The sequence below is a fragment of the Notothenia rossii genome (genome assembly GCF_949606895.1).
Source record: "Notothenia rossii genome assembly, chromosome: 9".
Classification (NCBI taxonomy): Eukaryota; Metazoa; Chordata; class Actinopteri; order Perciformes; family Nototheniidae; genus Notothenia; species Notothenia rossii.
Window position 1 is genome coordinate 22,806,844 of NC_136907.1, and position 17,770 is coordinate 22,824,613.

The following is a 17,770-nucleotide window of genomic DNA, read 5'->3' on the forward strand; positions in this document are numbered from 1 at the left end:
TTCTTCTGGGCCTCAGAGGACTGCAACGTCAGGACAGCTCCATAAGAGAATTAGTTAAATGGTGCCAAGTATCTACCAGGGAGTGCAGCACAAGAAAAAGATCGGATCCAAAGGAGTGGATGGAATATTGACGTAGGATCTGTGTGTGTGCGTCAGTGTGTTTAAAGATTTAATGCAATTGCTCTCAGCTGATTTGCATTGAATTTCTTAGGGGGTGGTTCTAAAGCAATATCTCCTCCAGTGATTTATGATGGCTGTCTGGAATGCCAATGTCATCTTTATTCCTTTTTAAAAATAAGACTGGAATGAGTCTGTACCTGGACTGCAGGCTGGCTGGTGGTTCAGGCTGCCCAGCGACAGTCTGTGAGATCAACCTATAATGACCTGACTCTCGCAGGACTCCTCTGACTGATGGCTACTGTCATGGCCCAGCCACTCTCGAGTGAAAATAAGTCAAATTGATGACGCAGTGCTGTCAAATCAGTCTGATGCCCGAGGCTGACTCAGGTCAAAGGTCCAGAGATTAGTGGCGTTGCATTGCAAAGAGATTTGTATGAGTTCTAGGCTGGCAAGTGTACAAGTCTGAAAATGACGCACTTAGTATGGCTGCAATATATCTGTCTCAGAATGAGTTTTATATGCATTTAGACTTGGAAAAAGGCTCATTAGCTTGTTCGTGGATGAGGAGCAGCCATGTGGGGAATTTCTTTTTGATGAGAGCTTAAGATATTTAATCCAGTATCAGAGATGAACAAATGTTTTGAAGGCAATACTATTTAGTTGAAGAATTACAAAGTGTGAAAAATACAACCGGCTTAGCTTACTTAATATGACATGTACACTGTTTGCATCATCTTTCTCAAAAGTAGCACATTTTGGTTCTCTATGTGTTCGGCTAAAAGGCTAGTGTTGGGGCAAACCATCTTTACAAAAATCTATGAACACTAATGGGTTGTGTTCCTATTCTTCCAGTTGTGGTTACATTGTGTGAATGCAGCAATATGCTAAAAATAAATGTCCAACGCATTACAACATTTAGTTTGTGTTATCTGGAAATGGAGCATTAGCCTGAATATAAAGGCAACATTTGGAGGAAATGACGGCCATGGTAATGCCAGACAGCACTTAAAGTTGACTCATCAGTTTAAGAGTGATAGGCCTCTGCTGGGCACAACCTTGACACCCAGCTCCATGACTGCAATTAGCCCTTTTATTACGATGTATGGTTCGGAAGAAGAAGATCGATAGATAGACCGATAGATAGATCGATAGATAGATAGATCGATCTGTACCGGCAAAGGGCTATTGGTCTAGTTTCTGCTTAAAGGCTCATCCTGTAGGCACACGCTGTCATTTCCATGTCAACGAAGCTGTAAGGTCGCAGAAGCTGACATAATATGGCTTGGCTATTCTAATCCTATGATCTCTATGCCTTCCAAATCTAATGGTGACGCCTGGTGACTTGTATAGGAGAGGTTGTCACTGTAGAAACGCTAACTCCATCTGTTAGGAGAAAACCCAATGGGTGGTCATGTGGTTCAATCAGCGGCTTGGACCATAAGAGAACAAATATTGTAAACACGACAGGAGGTCTGCATGTGAGACATCAAAGGCATTCCAGAAGTAATGTATGGCATTTTGAATTGTGTTGTTTTCCTGGGACACACGACCAACCAGAGTCAGTAATACTACCTACATTCTGCCTCCTTCTAGTCACCCTGCCGGACCCCGTTGCCGTTTTCATTAAGAAACAGCGTCGACATACGGTCCTACTCGGATGGAGAGGCCAAATCCAGCAGAGCAGTAAAGGTAGCAGTGTTCAGGCAGCCGGAAAGCAAATGGGGTTCATCAACAACCGATGAGAATACTCAGTTGCTACAGAAATGTCTTTGTAAAAGGAGTGTATCACCTATTTGTTTTAGCAGGTTGTCCCATGTTTAGAAAAAAACGCACTTATGCAGGTACATTTTGCATTTAAACATCACAAATATGATCCAAACCATGATGCACATCAATATATTGCACCTTATATATAAATGCACTTTATATATTTTGTAATTAAGTGAGAAATTAACAGGGCAAAGCTTTCCCATGGGATTTTTTAAATAGTATTTCAAATTCAACCTTTGATTACATTGACCGAGAGGAAATGCTTCCTTATTGCTCAAAATGGTTTAATCTCTATAAGAGGTCAAAGAAAGAGCATGAATCATGAAAACTAGTCAAGTGTGAAAGACTTTACTAAGTCCCTATATCTTTGTTTGCACAAGACTTTGACACCCAGTCACAAAGTCTACTGGCACCCCATGCCCGACACTGTCTTATCATTTTCTCATGCAATAACCACATGCACAGTGCCAAAGCAAACAAAATATAAATTCTTAAAAAATGGCGTTCCTCCTTTAGCATCCTATTCGTAATCAATCAAGGAAAAGGCTATTTAGCATCAAGTGGTACACTTTTCAACACCTAGGTGGATCACAAGGTTAGTTGCCGCCAAAGGGAGATTTGGAGCATTAGTGAATATTGAATCTCCTACGTGGCTTCTGTGAGGTGGCTTGTGCGGATTGTAAAATGTCCCCTGGCATGAATCTAGCATCAAAGGCTATCAACCCAGATAAATGTTCAATGAGATGTATTAACTTTGGGTTAGTTTTATGAAATGTTGTTTTTTTTGCCTCATTCTGGTCTTCTTTGGGCTGTAGAAAAAAGACAACAGGATTGCAATTTGCAGTAGAATTGTTGTGATATACCAAACTTGTCAAATGAAATAACCATTTGTAGAGTCAAAAGTGTTTTTCCCACAATAGCGATCCTTACTGTAGGTCAGATCAATGAAATATGAAATCCTCCATCTTTGCTAACTACATCTAAGCATTTTAGACCGTTATGTGTGCATAAACCACAGGTTGTGTGCTTCTTTTTTACAATCAAAAATGTAAATTATAAGGTCCATTCATAATTATGTTATTGGAATCAAAAAAAAAAAAAATCTATATCCTGCATCCCTACTTTTACTTTGTGTATTCTATTATGTGTTTCCCACTGTTGTGTTGCCAGAACAGTGTCTGATGGCCTGCTCGGTTTGTGTCTCACAGGGTGAAGAAGGGCCTCCCAGTCTGGAGTACATCAAGGCCAAGGACCTGTTCCCCCAGAAGGAGCTGGTGAAGGAGGATGAAAGCCTTCAGGTGAGTTTAACATTGTTAATCAACCATTGACAATTATCCCTCCAGAGCCTTGTCTGCTCTGACATGTTAGCTACATGTCTGTAGAGGAGACAACCAGGAGCACTTTCAGATATTGATCTCATTATGTGTTAATAGTGTGATTGCCAAGTTATCACAAGAGTCATACGTCAGCAGGACAGACAGTGAAGGAGAATTGATGACACTGTCCGAACACTTTAACAGTACAGGAAATCAAGACGTATTTAAACATTCCATGTCTAAATGTTTGAATGTCAGTGCAGCCGCTGCCCCCGTTCTGCAAAAAAAGGCTGATACTACTAACAGAAAAAAAATGTATTTGGTATTTATTTAGGAAATAGGTCCTGTTTGGCGAAGAGATTAAAACACACCAGGCGGAGGTCTACTCTCTCCTGAGAGCACTTCACTGGTTGGCTCAGTGTCAAGTTGAAACAATTACTTAAGAGTTTGGTGCATGAAAATACATTTCATCATCTTCTAAGCCATCTAAAAAATGACTCCAATTGAACTGTAATGATACACTTTTAAATTCTAAGATGTAACCTTTAGAGGTCAGTCCCCAAAAGATGTCTGTACCCTCCACTGTTCTTCAGAAAAAAGCAGAAGTTACTGCAGAGGATAAAGAACAGGCAGGTGAAAAGCACTGAAGTGAGAGGGATGTTTAAGTCTATTTCACGGTGAAGATGCCAGAAGCAACATTTTGACAGACAACTAGCGCTGTGCCCTGTGGTGTGGTGAGGGAGTGCTCTCTGGCTGTCTGCTGGTTAATGGAGCTGAGCATTATGTGTCTGGAGAAACTGGACAAAGGGTAAAGGAGGGGATCTGCCCAGCCAGGGGGTCACTGTCTGCTGGCCAACGAAAGCATGTATAACCTTCGAAGAGTATCTGTTCAAATGAGGCTTAGTGTTATGCTTTTTTTCCATTACTAAATAGGCCTGCTAGAGTATTAAGTATTGATTAATTTGCTGATTATCTTCTAGATTAATTGATAAGAAAGAACAAATGACCATCAAAGTTTCTCAAAGTGAGTTTAAAGTCTGGTTCTGTCAGTCAAAAAACCAAGGATGTACAGTTTCTCATTATAACAAACTATTGAAAAGCAGGACATTTGAGGGACTGAAAAGAGCATTTTCGGCCAATTTAGCAAGAAACAGTTATCAGTTAATCAGTAAACTGTTAATCGACTATCAAAATATTTAGTGATTATTTATTTGTTTATCAACAAATCCGTTACTTGAATAATATAATTGCTGCAGCTCTATAATAAAGGGGATGCGCGACAGTGAGTCCTAGCAGTTCTTCATTTCCTGCTCAGCAATGTGAGGAAACTTAAACACAGTTTCTAACCTCATTCTGTCTCTGCTTTTGTTTTATTCTCTGTGTTTGAGGGCATCCCATGATAGTTTCCCTGACAGCTGAGCAAGCAGATTAAAGGCATTCCCTTCCGCAACACATTTATTACCCTGCTGCATTTCCCCCTGTATGCGTGCAAGCCGATATGCATGCATGCATTTGTGTGCGTGTGCACACGTGCATGTCCTCACAGGCAGGCTGCTTAAACCGGAAGTCACGACTCACAAGTGAGAGTGTTATTCTCTCCCCGGCTCCCTCTCTAATATTTCTGCTGCTGAAGGCTTCATAGAGGAAAACGTGACACAGGATCTTCTGCTGCACTTGCTAGCTGCTGGTGACTCATGAGCCTACTTTTGGAGCACAGCGTGTTCAATGCAGCTTGCGGTCTCTACAGCATGTTAACTATGGCCCTCTCAGCTGGGCCTGTTGGGTCTCTTCCACAGCAGAGCAACACGCAGACTCGTCCCTGCTGCTGTGATTATATTTCATGCAAATTGGCCACGTCCTCTGACTCAGGAAGAATACTTTTGTCTCCTTTTTTTATTTAGTAAAACTGTATCTACAGCTTTTTTTTCTGTCAACTGAAGCGTGTTCAGCTTTGTTTGGGTGCCAGCTGTATTTGTGTGCCACTGTCAGTTAGTTGAGCTAGATATTTGTAACATTTCACTTTTTTTGAAGTCCCAGTGCAGAGTGCCAGGGGGCTTGCTGCCTATATTTGGTTCTGTTGGTGTCTGAGAGCAGAGTACTACGTGCTCCATTTCCCAGGTTAAGCTGTCCTCTTTGCCTCATCATGCTTCCTGTCTGGGCTCACTCACACATTTTGAGTTAGAGATGAGCAACAGCAGGTGCCGTGATAAATCAGGAGTTTGAATCAGCAGTCATCAACAGCTTTTTGATCCCTTGCCAATGGACTATATATTTTACATTTAAAGAGAGACAAGAATAGTTTTACTTTACAATGGATCTATGGGCTTGGCATCAGTTGTAAAACATAAGATGACTAGTAGATGTTGACTAGTGTTTCTGGGTCTGTTGGTCACGTCCAGCCGGTGTGCTCCGTGTAATGTTATTTCATGTAAGCCTGATTTTCTAACATCTTGCCGTAGATCCCCAGCTGCCATACTGCATGTCCTCTTTTAACATGCAGCAGTGGGCCCTCCTCTTTGTGACTCAGCATTGCATGCTAATGCAGGATGAGCTAATGTTGTTTCTAAGCAACACTGTTGTCCTCACTACCAGCAACTAAACAATGCGACCAGGGTAACAATTGGTGGTCCCCAATGACTATGATTACACTAAAGCAGCCATCAGTGCATGCATGGTGATCAACACACAGAAGTGATGACTTGAGAATCAGTAATGATCAGTAATATATCTTCCCACACAATTTACTATTTCACATCAGCCAGAAGAGTGTTTTATACGATGTAATGGAAAGTTATTCTCTGTACATAATACATATCCTAAAACCTCTTGATCAACAGCACTCATAAAACATCCTATCACACCAAACTAAGCTAAGCGAAACAACCTTTTGCATTGGGTGGCTTAGCCAAGTTTGACCAAAGGAATAATAGTATCTATTCACATTACTTCAACAATTCATCCATTTACCTATAACCAGGGCAGTATGAACTGAAAATTAACAGTTTTTTGATTTAATTGCAATATACAGATCAAAAGGATGCAGGAATAATGTTATTCTTTATATTCTTTGATTTAATTGCAATATACAGATCAAAAGGATGCAGGAATAATGTTATTCTTTATACATAGCTACATACTGTATACCTTTTTCAAAAAATGACATAAACTCACCTGCATTTAAGATGTTTATTGTTTATGACAGATGTCTACAGATGTCGGAAGAATCTGAGCCCTGATGAGCGTTCACAACACAGTGCCCGCACATTTCTAGCTCATTCGCATATTCTCCTATGAATTTTGGCCCGTTCCTGTCCATTTGTGTCTTTGCTTTGACAGTGTATGATAATGATAACAATTTGCTTTGTATTTCTTGTGAAGCAACATTATAGTTCACTAAAAAAAAATGTTTTTAAGTACGTTGGTGAAGCAGGTCCAGTAACAGATCAGTAAGTTTAGTGGTCAGTGTGAAATAGAAAAATATGAAAGTAGTTGTACACTTCCATCTTTATAGTATGAATGGTGATTAAAAGTTGGCGACTGTAGCTGTGTTTGCTTCAACATGGTTGCCTATCAAAGCTAATGCCCTGCTGCCTCAGAGTGAAATTAGGAATGTTTTCTAATTACATTTTGTTGCGAACCAATTATGTTAATATTTGGGTCTCATTGCGGCCAAAACCTGGACTTGGCTGGGCTGTAATAAAACGGGCACACGGAAGAATGTTAATGGACAGTTTGGGATCCCTCACTGTACCGTCAGTACTAAAGCAGACAGTCTCCTCACAGCCCTGCCTCTTGTCTGCCGGCTCACCAACAAGCCCTCTGCGCTTACAAAGGTCCTTCTGTAAAACTACTATGTGCTAATTGGACTGCTATACATGCATAGTGTTTCCTCCATGCCCCCCTTTTTGTCGTATCTGAAATTTCCACAATCATTACGAGTTCAGCTTCTAAGTGGGCAGGATGTTGCAAGCACTAACCTTGCCTGTTGGTTGTGTAAAGTGCTGAGTCATGTTTTAAAAAAATAAAAAATATATATTGGGCCAAATGTGGTTCTTGAGTTACAGTTGGGATATCCAGAATCATAAATTTGATACTTGTTTTCTACAAAGTCGATTTTTCTTTACCTGTCAAGCCCCATGCTCCCGCAGGGGGCCAAACGCAACATCTTGCAAGAAACAGCGTGGCGTAGCCACCATAGGGCCAGGGTGGGCCCTATGTCTTTTATTTTGAAACTGTACATCAGAATGTCCTGATTTTTTCTGAGTGACTAGATGGGGTGTCCTGCTATCACCCTGGAGTGAGATGAGTCTTTGATACTGGACAGTTTTTGTTTTATTCTCATCTAAAAGCATGGATGATAGCTCATACAATAGAGACTTCAAAGGTCTTTTATTTTGAAACTGTACATCAGAATGTCCTGATTTTTTCTGAGTGACTAGATGGGGTGTCCTGCTATCACCCTGAAGTGAAATGAGTCTTTGATACTGGACAGTTTTTGTTTTATTCTCATCTAAATACAGAGGGATGATAGGTCATATATGAGGCAGTGTTTCCAGGACTCTACCGTAATGCATAGGATATTCTCGCACCGCAATATCACGTGCGGGCTGGCTTGACTAGGTTTTCCCGAATGGAGGCTGGCTTGACCGCAGTGATTGTTGTTAGCTTCTGATGCGCAGAAGAAAAATCTGGCCCACCCTATTTTTTACAGGCCAACCCTAAAGTACATTTCTGCCTACGCTACTGGTCTGAGGGCTTCTTAACATTTAACAAACTATGAATGTGTCATATCCACTTAACGGGAAGAAACTCAGGTAACTGACGATATGAACAATTTTTAGCCTCTGAATTAGCCTGGAGCGAAAAAATGCTATCGCACTTAGCACAGAACTCACGGTAGAAAGTTAAACACTCCACCACTTATCGGATCTGCACAAACAAGAATAGCTAGCAAGCTGAGATTCCACAGATTCCAGAAATATAAGTATCACCACTGAGCGACCAGAACTCGCGGCATGGGAAGCAAACCCAGACATCACGACGTAGCTTTACGGAGCAAAAACGCGAATAGTCTTACCTTTGCTGTTGTTCTGATCAAAAGTTGTGTTCAATGGCATCAAAACGATAAAAATGCTGCTGAAGGTTAATCCAATGGTTAATCCAATGTGTCTGTGTCACTTTGAAATGATTACTGATATAATCCATCTTCATATTTACTAGTTTGAGCCTATAGGTAGACCCTCCAGAAAAACGCGGGCAAAAATCCTCGATTATGCGGGCTAAATTCCTTTATTATGCGGGCTAAAATCCTTGATTATGCGATTAAACATGGGTTTTTATGTGATTTTATGCGGTGAAATTGCGGACAGTTGCGAAATATGCGGAAAGTTGCTAAATATGCGGTGGAAAAGAATAACAATTTTTTTAAATATTGGGCTGTCTTATTTATTCTCTCTCACACACAACCTGCCACTAACGTTAAACCCCTTTACTATTCAATTAAACACATTCAATGTTTATTTATTGTAAAAGCAATTGGGCTATTTTAATCTCACACACACACACTTCTCCGCCTCATTCTGTTTTCATTTACTCGTTCGTTATCTGACCAGCTTCAATCTTGTAGGCTACTCACTTCGTTTCTTGTAGCCCTCGAAAGGGTTTTGGAGGTTGATGCCTCGGTGAACGTGAGTTGAATGGCTTTCTTGTCCGCAGCAGCAGAAAGCATTTTCGAATGTTTGAATGAATCAAAGTGGGTCGCCACTGTCGATTTTCTCTTATGCTCCAACACACAGTTGCACGGGTTGCAGAATAGTTTCCCCCCACTTTTTGCCCGGTCTTTAGTAGAAATGTTCGTTGGTAAATGAGATGGATTAGATTTTTTCATCTTGGTGTTTTCTCTATCGTGTGAGCTCCACACGTTCAGTCTATACAGTGTTGTTTACATTCTGTGATGCGCGAGCTGATGACGTCACGTCAAGACGAGTTAAAAAAGTTTTTTCTCAACTTTGTGTGGAAAAATGCGGGGATTATGCAGCCTGTTGATAAATATGCGGCCTTTTAAAAATCTGCGCCATTTTGCTGATTATGCGGTAAATTCTGCGATCGCAGAATCGCGTTTTTCTGGAGGGTCTATATAGGTTTCAGTTTTCAGAGCGTAACATAGCTTTCGACTGCGTGCGTGTCACTCTCACTTGTCAATGGTAACGTATATGTGGAACTTCCCCTTCGATTCTATTGGCTCTAACGGTTCAAAAGAGATGTCAATCATCAAAATCGACCAATGGGTTCCAGAGGAACGGCAAATCCACCCAAATGGGTTTGTTTTGCTAAACCTCTCTAAAAAGGTCAAATTTCACTTGTTTTGCAACAATCTTGATACAAGGTTCTTATTATATGTTATAATTTGGATTCCTAAAGCTTTTAGTCTACTATCCCATCATTCAAGGGTGGTTTTCACTATAAGTAATTTTTTGTTTTTTTGGACGGACACTATAATTTACATTTTCTTTTTTACTATGTTCAATCTGAATTTACTTTAAAATAAAAACAATTCTATATTGATTCTGACTTTTATACAGCCAACTCACAGGTTTATAATTGCTTTGAGAAAAAAGATTATTAATTTAACCCTTTTTAGAAGTGAAGTTATGGTAAAGGTTTCTTGGTGTGTAATCAATAGCTAAGATCACCCTTTCATTACTACATAGGAAGAGGTCATCCTCGACAGAGTCCACCATGTTGCTCCAGAAAGAAAAAAATAACTCTGGCTTTTGTAAAAGTGCTGGTTAAAATGTATTTTTCGCATAAGGAGAATGCGCTTGTTTATTTATGTGCGTGGGGCTTTTAGAATAACGACATGACACCCACTTTAAGACTTAAATGAGCAAAATGAATACTAACTTTGGTTGCGCCTGAACTTTGGGTTAATGCTAATTAGTGTATGTTAGCATGCTTACATGCTTAGCTAAGATTGTGTACATGCTAAAGATCAACATCCAAGCATTTAGCTCAAAGCACCACTCTGCCTTAGTTCAGCAGCAAGCATGGCTGTAGACTCCTCGAGTTGAGAGTACAGCTTTAAAAATAGAAACATGAATGTTAAGATTATACTCCCGGTAGACGAAACAAAAACAACAAACTGGTGGTGGTGTTATGCTTTTGCCTCTCAAAACCCTCAGCAATCTGGTTTGTTCTGTGTTTCTACAGGTGCCATTCGCAGTTCTTCAGGGGGAAGGGGTGGAATATCTTGGCTGTGCAGACGAAGCCATCATCGCCATTTCTAACTACAGACTCCACATCAAGTTCAAGGACTCTGTTATCAACGTAAGTGCAAATCAACAGACTTGTAAACATACAGAAGTGCAACAACAGTTTCACTTCTGTCCAAACTGCACCAGTGTCTATATCTATGGAAGCCAATAGACGTAGAGAGGAGGTTATAATGTGCGGGGTGTGTGCACATAGCTCTACCCCTTCCCCCATATATATATGTTATAAACACATCATTGTGCTAACCAGGCAAATAAAGCTACAAGTATTTTCCATTGGTTGCCCGTAAATCGGTTTTAGTCATACCCCAGTGCATTTGGCATTAAGTTGTTAGTACCACAGGAGTGGCTTGCCCCACCAATCTACAGCCAGGATAGGTTTAATATGACATCAAGGCTCCAAGGGCCCGGCCCCCACTGGCACTGAGGCCCATTGGCCCACTCGGGCTTGACGTCAGACCTTGGTCAAGCACAAACAGGCCAATTGTTTGCATTTACTGGCAATGAAATTACTCCTCCTTCATATTACCAAGTCATCTTTTCCAGAAGAATTCCGTTTATGAAAAGGGTGACAGGGATTAGAGAAAAAGGAGGAAGAGCTGGGGGTGGATCACCATGACGTCCAGACTGCCTCTTCACCTTGACTTACTTAAACGGAGAGTCAGATTCTGTCCTGCCTTGACCCCAGCAGCACAGATGAACTCTGTATGAATGCCAAAACACCACACAGTCTCTCTCTCCACCCCCCACCCCCCTCACAACCCACCTCCCTACCTTTAAGCTGTTTTCTTGCCCTTTGCTCCTATCCATGTTTGTCTTTCTCTCCACGATTTCCATTCAGCTTGGTCACGTGCTGCAAGTAGCACACTCACTTATCTTTCAACCTCTTTGATGTTCTTTTTCCTTTTAACTCTTCATTTCCTTTTTTTCTCCTGGATGTTTTTGGTTTAATAGTTTTTCCATTTCCTCCTGTCTTGTGTCTTTCCCTCCCTCCCTCCCCCCCCCCCCCTCTGTGTGTGTGTGTGTGTGTGTGTGTGTGTGTATGTGTGTGTGTGTGTTTGTGGGCTCCATGGTGTCACTGTTTTAGACCTTCCCAGGTGTGGACAATGAGATATCTGTGAGTACAAAATGATAAAACACCACCCTCTGCCACTGTCTAGACAGCTTAAGTCACCCTCTTGGTTTTAAACAATTACAGTGCGCTGGGGACAAATTGTAATTTACGTTCAAAGGACAACAAATATGTGTGGTGCAGCGTGTTGGCTGACCTTGAGACTTAATGAAAAAGAAGGAACTTTCTGTTTGCTAAAAAGGCATGAAATAGTATTTCTTCATTCATGCGCAGTGCAGAAAGTGCTGTTGCATAAATGTTTGATCAAATTTGAAGTTGCGTGGGTGATTTTGTAAATCTGTAACAATTTCAATCGACAGGGAAAGCTTAGAAAGCAGGGTCGACAGTCCTGCAGACAACACGTTTTATAGTTGTTGTTTGGTATCTTAAAATAAGTCTTGAGACAAAGATAAAACCAATGCAGAGGCCTGCTTAGAGTAAGCCTTATGCTGTACTATTTGTATCTAAGTTCAGTCTGTACTAGACCAGAGAGTGGTGACCTCTTTGCAGAAGTGTGTCGCTGTGACAGTGGGCCATCAGGATGATGACACGTGCACTCTGTCTCCACCTGCAGGTGCCTCTCAGGCTGATAGACAACGTGGAGAGCAGAGATATGTTCCAGCTGCACATCATCTGCAAAGACTCCAAAGTTGTAAGGTGAGGAAAAAACTGCACACTCACACAATAAATACGTTATATTAACCCTGAAAGCTTTTTGATGCTTTTATCAATCCCCTGACCCCTAAACAGTTTAAAAAACGTATACCCAGAGTTTATAAAACAGAAATGATCATTGGATTTTAAAATGAAAGATCATTCAATGATTTATTTGTGAGGAAAAGTAACCAAATCCTAGCGTAAACTAGTCATTGTACATACACCATTTGAAATGTTAATCAGAAATTATCCGTCTGCACTAATTAGATACTGTCAAAAACATAACATTCTGCATTCTTCAAAGCTAAATTGAAGCTATAAATGATTCGACCGAGACCAAAAGATGCACAACAAACATTCAGGCTGTTTACACAAAGCAGAGAGGAAGAGAGCGGTTTTAATTACAGGTTGTGCAAATCTTAAATAGTACAATGTGTATAGCTTATGTTTATATGATATTGGAAACACTTGAGTATGTATTTAATCCAATATGGCATTAATGGTCATACAACTGAATGAACTAAATACTGTAAAACAGATTGTGCTGTGTCCATAGGGTTGCAGGGCTTACACATTGCAGTGAAAACAAGGCCACAGTGAGTTGCAGCAGGAGAGGAAAAAAGCCCTGAAACGGCTTTGGGTTCAGAGGGTTTACCAAGAGTACATTCAGTACGACACTCATAGAAATGAATAATACAATAGTTCATTTCTCTCTGACAGTGTGGAGAGAAGGTATAACCTCTATACACTACTGCGCTTAACAGCCAATCAATAATCCAGTCCCTGGTGTAAAAATAGATGTTAACAGTTATAATAAAGTGATGTTTATAAAGCCTCTGTTAATATAGCGTCTTGCCTACTGTATTACCGTACTTAGTGACATTAGTGATTATAAAGATCATGTATTGTGACCTCACAGTAAAAAAGAATTCCTGCCTGGATAGATTTAAATAACAGAGTGAAAAGCACATCTTCTGATGCTTAGGTGGAACCAGAATAACAGAGTTGTCAATACAAATGGTTTAGAGTCTGGGGAAAAACTAATTCAAGCATTCAATAGTTTATGATGCATGTTTTTTCATACTTTGAGGTTATGACTTATTTTGGTTCACATTTGTGTTGGCATGATAACAGAGTTAAAGTCCAGCCTGTCTGATTCCAGTATATTTTATGCGCAATTATCTAAAACAATAAGTCGGCTAATTAATTGTTCAGCAGGAATGTAATCAAAAGCCATTTTTGGAATTGATTGTTCAATAATAAGAATGAATAATCACACAACTACTCAAATGTTAAGCTTCCCTTCATTTGTATTATTTCTTTCAATATTTGGTTATCAAACACATGCTAGTTTGAAATAGTCAATTAACTTTGTGCCCTGCGAAGTTATCAGCATGTTTCTATTTTCTTTTCATCAGACTAAAATAATACTCAAATATCAGCAAAAACGTTTTGACGGAGCAATGTAGTTGTAAAAGAAAGTAGTGAAATTACATTACATTGCATTTAGCTGAGGCTTTTATCCAAAGTGACTTACAATAAGTGCGTTCGACCAGCAAGATACAAACTTGAAGAAAACAGAATCATATAAGTACATCAGGTATCATAGAGCTAAAACATTTCAAGTGCTACTCAACTGGCTTTAGAAAAGCCAGTCCTTTATTAGTATATAAGTGCTTTGTTAATAGTTCTATCGCTCGAAGTGGAGTCGAAAGAGATGAGTTTTCAGTCTGCGCCGGAAGAAGTGTAAGCTTTCTGCTGTCCTGATGTCAATGGGGAGCTCATTCCACCATTTTGGAGCCAGGATAGCGAACCCTCGTGTTTTTGCTGATGGGAACTTGGGTCCCCCTCGCAATAGAAATAATAATGAATGCAAAATGTGTTGTTAGGATGTCAATATATTACAGAAACATTGGTTTGAAAGCAGAAGTAAAGTATTAATTACGTTGCTTTTAATTATACCATCAAAATCAAACCATTGTTTATTTGTTTCATGCAGATTGACGTCATATTTATTGTTGTTTGTGCTGCTTTTAAGGGATGAGAGTATACTCAGTAGCATTTTAAAGCCGTCTTATTAATGACAGTCACCGTGGTATTAACCAAGAACAGATGGCAAGTGTATAATCAGCTCTAATCATGCTCACAGATTGCTTTAAAAGGAGTTTCGAGTAAAACAGAACTAGCCTGTTTTTATTTCACAGCAGACTGAAATTCTCTTGTGATTGAAATCTGTAAAGTTCAAAACCAGTGGATGATTCAGATTCTCTGCAGCAGCTGTGCCATTGACGTCTTGGTTCGTCATCATTAAGCAGCATTATCATTACTCCTAGTTTCACGCTTGAAAAGCCTCTGAGCATATGAGGAAATTACCAAATGTTTCACACAATCCCAAATGCATGAAGTTTTAACAAAGTGTTAATTGTCGAATCTCACCCACCGTTCTTATATTCACTCCAAAGATGCCACTTTGCAACGTTCAAGCTGTGCCAGGAGTGGGTGAAGCGTCTGAACCGGGCCATAGCTCACCCCGCCCGCCTGGAGGATCTGTTTGCCCTCGCCTATCACGCCTGGTGTCTGGGAGGCAACTCTGATGATGAAGACCAGCACGTCCATCTCTGTCGCCCAGGTCAGCACGCACACACACACACACACACACACACACACACACACACACACACACACACACACACACACACACACACACACACACACACACACACACACACACACACACACACACACACATACACACACAACATTCGAGACTGAACTAAAGTAACTTCAGTGTAACCCAAGCTGGACACTGTTTCCACATGTTTCTTTGCCTAAGTAACAGGAACAACAGCTTTTGAAATTGGTCAAGTATTTGGCAAGTGTATGAGACGGGAATTTACCTGCAATGTAATACTTTCAGGGAATTCCATAACATTCATCTACAACATGAAAGTGCTTGTTATTTTAATTAAATGTACATTTTGCTTGATCTGGAGTACTACATGAAGCTAGGATTTATGTACTCCTACACAACTAATTCTGACAACACTGACACTCTCTTTACTCTCACTTGTGTTTCCACCGCTTTCTTCTGGCAATGAGTCAACTCTTACAAGATTTTAGAAGAAGACCTTGCCTTAAATTAGCCTTAGTAAGAAACAAAAACAAACAGAATTGATCAAATGAAATGTAAATAGAATAATTTTCCTCTGTAGGGCTCGTTCCTTCATTTTTTCACACACTTATGATATCAATCTGAACCTGTCAGTGGCCAAATAAGCTTTTTTAACGGATGTACAATGACCTTGTGGAATCGTACAGAAGGATTACATTGCACCCTGTTAAACGTCTGCCAGCTGCAGCGCTCTCACTCAATACTAAACCAGTTTCAAAGATTTTGGCCACACTTAGATAAAAAAAACTGGGTTCAGTTTGAAATAAAAAAGCTCTAACAAAAAGGTAAAGAACAATCATGCCTCTTGGATATGTTATATGTGTTAAAATGTTGACTTTCCTAAAATGATCTCCTCCCATGCTGTCTCTGTGCTCAGGGGATAACGTGCGTCACAGAATGGAAATGGAGGTCAAGAGGATGGGTTTCGACACGCAGAACGTCTGGAGAGTGTCAGACATAAACTGCAACTTCAAGTATGTCACAGATACTGTACGGAAACAGCCCCCCCCCCCCGCTGCAACAGTTGTAACTGTAACATATCCTGATGGATGTTTAGAGAGTGAATGGTGACTGACAATGTTTTAAAGAGCTTTCGTAGAGCTGTGACAGAGATGCTGTACCCACTATGTCGGCAAACTGAACAGATTGTGTGACGGACAGCCTGTGTGTCGGCACATCTTCCAGCTTTGAGACAGAACTCAGTCAGGAATGTGGGTTTTGAATTCGTCTTGGATTACAGTTACTTTTGGGAGGATTGTAGTCAGGTTGGATATAGATTAGAGTAGAATGAGCACATAGACAATATACACATATTCATCTGTCATCAGGTCAACGTTACATTCGGTGTGACTCACATTTCCTATGGTCAACATTGTCTGAGATGTCCTTTGCAAAATAGATGTTCATAAATCCATTAAGAAAAATAAAAAAGAAGATATTTTAACCTGTTAAAAAACACTGCCTGATAAATGACAGTCCATTTCCCATACCGGCAGTAGGCCGAGTCTTTTAACTCCTAAGGGAGACGTGCTCACAGATAAATCACTTGCCCCATAAATATTGGACCCAATTTCAAAAGCTACATATCTTCTTCCTGCACTTAAATTGTCAAATCACAAATAAAATAACTTTTTCATAGTCCTGTCTTTGACTCAGCAACACACTAGAAAGATGTAGCGTTACCGTTAGCAACACACTCAACATTTTAAGCTAACATTTTAAGCTAACATCTAATGTTGTCTGTCAACGACATAGCTATCTAAATGTCGTAATGCTTAATAGGGATTTAGTTTGTATACTTGTTGGCTTTGTCTTTTCTGACCTCTCAAACTGACCCTGACCATTACATTCTCCAACATACAAACACAAACCCATCTATGTATGAGACTCTCCCTTCTCCTTTGCTGTCTGGGCAAATAAACGCTACAAAAAAAGGTCAGTCTGCTCGTAGTACCCAACAGAGCACTTCCTGCTGGGAGAGAGAGACACACAGGACAACTGGCTAATTAAACAAGCAGCAGCCTGCTGAGGCCCATGACTCAGCACAGTTTCACTTTCCCTCTCACACACACACACACACACACACACACACACACACACACACACACACACACACACACACACACACACACACACACACACACACACACACACACACACACACACACACACACACACACACACACACACACACACACACACACACACACACACACACACACACACACACACTCTGTCTCTGCTTCATGCCTCAGACAGTCAGCAGGTGAATAGACATTAAGGAAAGGATCATATTGACCCTGAAAAACAGAATGTCAAAGAAGTTTATTTAGTTTTTTTACTGAGAACCTTCCTCTATGAAAACAAAGTGTCCTTCCTGTCCACAGGATGTGCTCCAGCTACCCACAGAAGCTTCTGGTTCCAATATGGATCACAGACAAGGAGCTGGAGAGTGTGGGCTCCTTCAGATCCTGGAAGAGGATCCCTGTGGTGGTCTACAGGTGGGGTTACTGACACAAAGCCACAAATCAAATAATTTCACCAATATCTTTAACAGCATTGCCTCGTTTTGCTTCTTCAGTCTGCAATTTAGTGAGTATTACCTTGAATTGCAGGCACCAGAAAAACGGGGCGGTGATCTCCCGTTGCAGCCAGCCTGAGATCAGCTGGTGGGGCTGGAGGAACACGGATGATGAGTACCTGGTGACATCCATCGCCAAGGCGTGTCATTTGGACACCGGAGCAAAGGCCTGCAGACATCGTGGGGACGCTCCAGACTCCTCCGATAGTGATTTTGGTAAAGCGGTGGTTTGATTTATATGTTCAGATTCACTCTTAAGGCACTGTAGCTCTC

The 17,770-nt window shown here is 40.6% G+C and overlaps 1 protein-coding gene across 10 annotated transcripts in view; it reads left to right on the plus strand.

The window, feature by feature from the left end:
- The window catches only part of mtmr4 (myotubularin related protein 4), a 45,842-nt gene that overhangs the window by 16,975 nt on the left and 11,097 nt on the right, over positions 1-17,770 (plus strand). For 4 of the 10 annotated variants that reach the window (XM_079649097.1, XM_079649098.1, XM_079649099.1 and 1 more), the window contains 9 exons: positions 1,714-1,809; positions 3,099-3,188; positions 10,416-10,532; positions 11,565-11,594; positions 12,163-12,245; positions 14,708-14,874; positions 15,794-15,890; positions 17,304-17,417; positions 17,532-17,713. In XM_079649097.1, coding sequence (XP_079505223.1) covers positions 1,714-1,809; positions 3,099-3,188; positions 10,416-10,532; positions 11,565-11,594; positions 12,163-12,245; positions 14,708-14,874; positions 15,794-15,890; positions 17,304-17,417; positions 17,532-17,713 — 976 coding nt within the window. The remainder of the gene's footprint in view (positions 1-1,713; positions 1,810-3,098; positions 3,189-10,415; positions 10,533-11,564; positions 11,595-12,162; positions 12,246-14,707; positions 14,875-15,793; positions 15,891-17,303; positions 17,418-17,531; positions 17,714-17,770) is intronic. The other 6 variants (XM_079649102.1, XM_079649103.1, XM_079649104.1 and 3 more) reach the window with 3 other exon arrangements.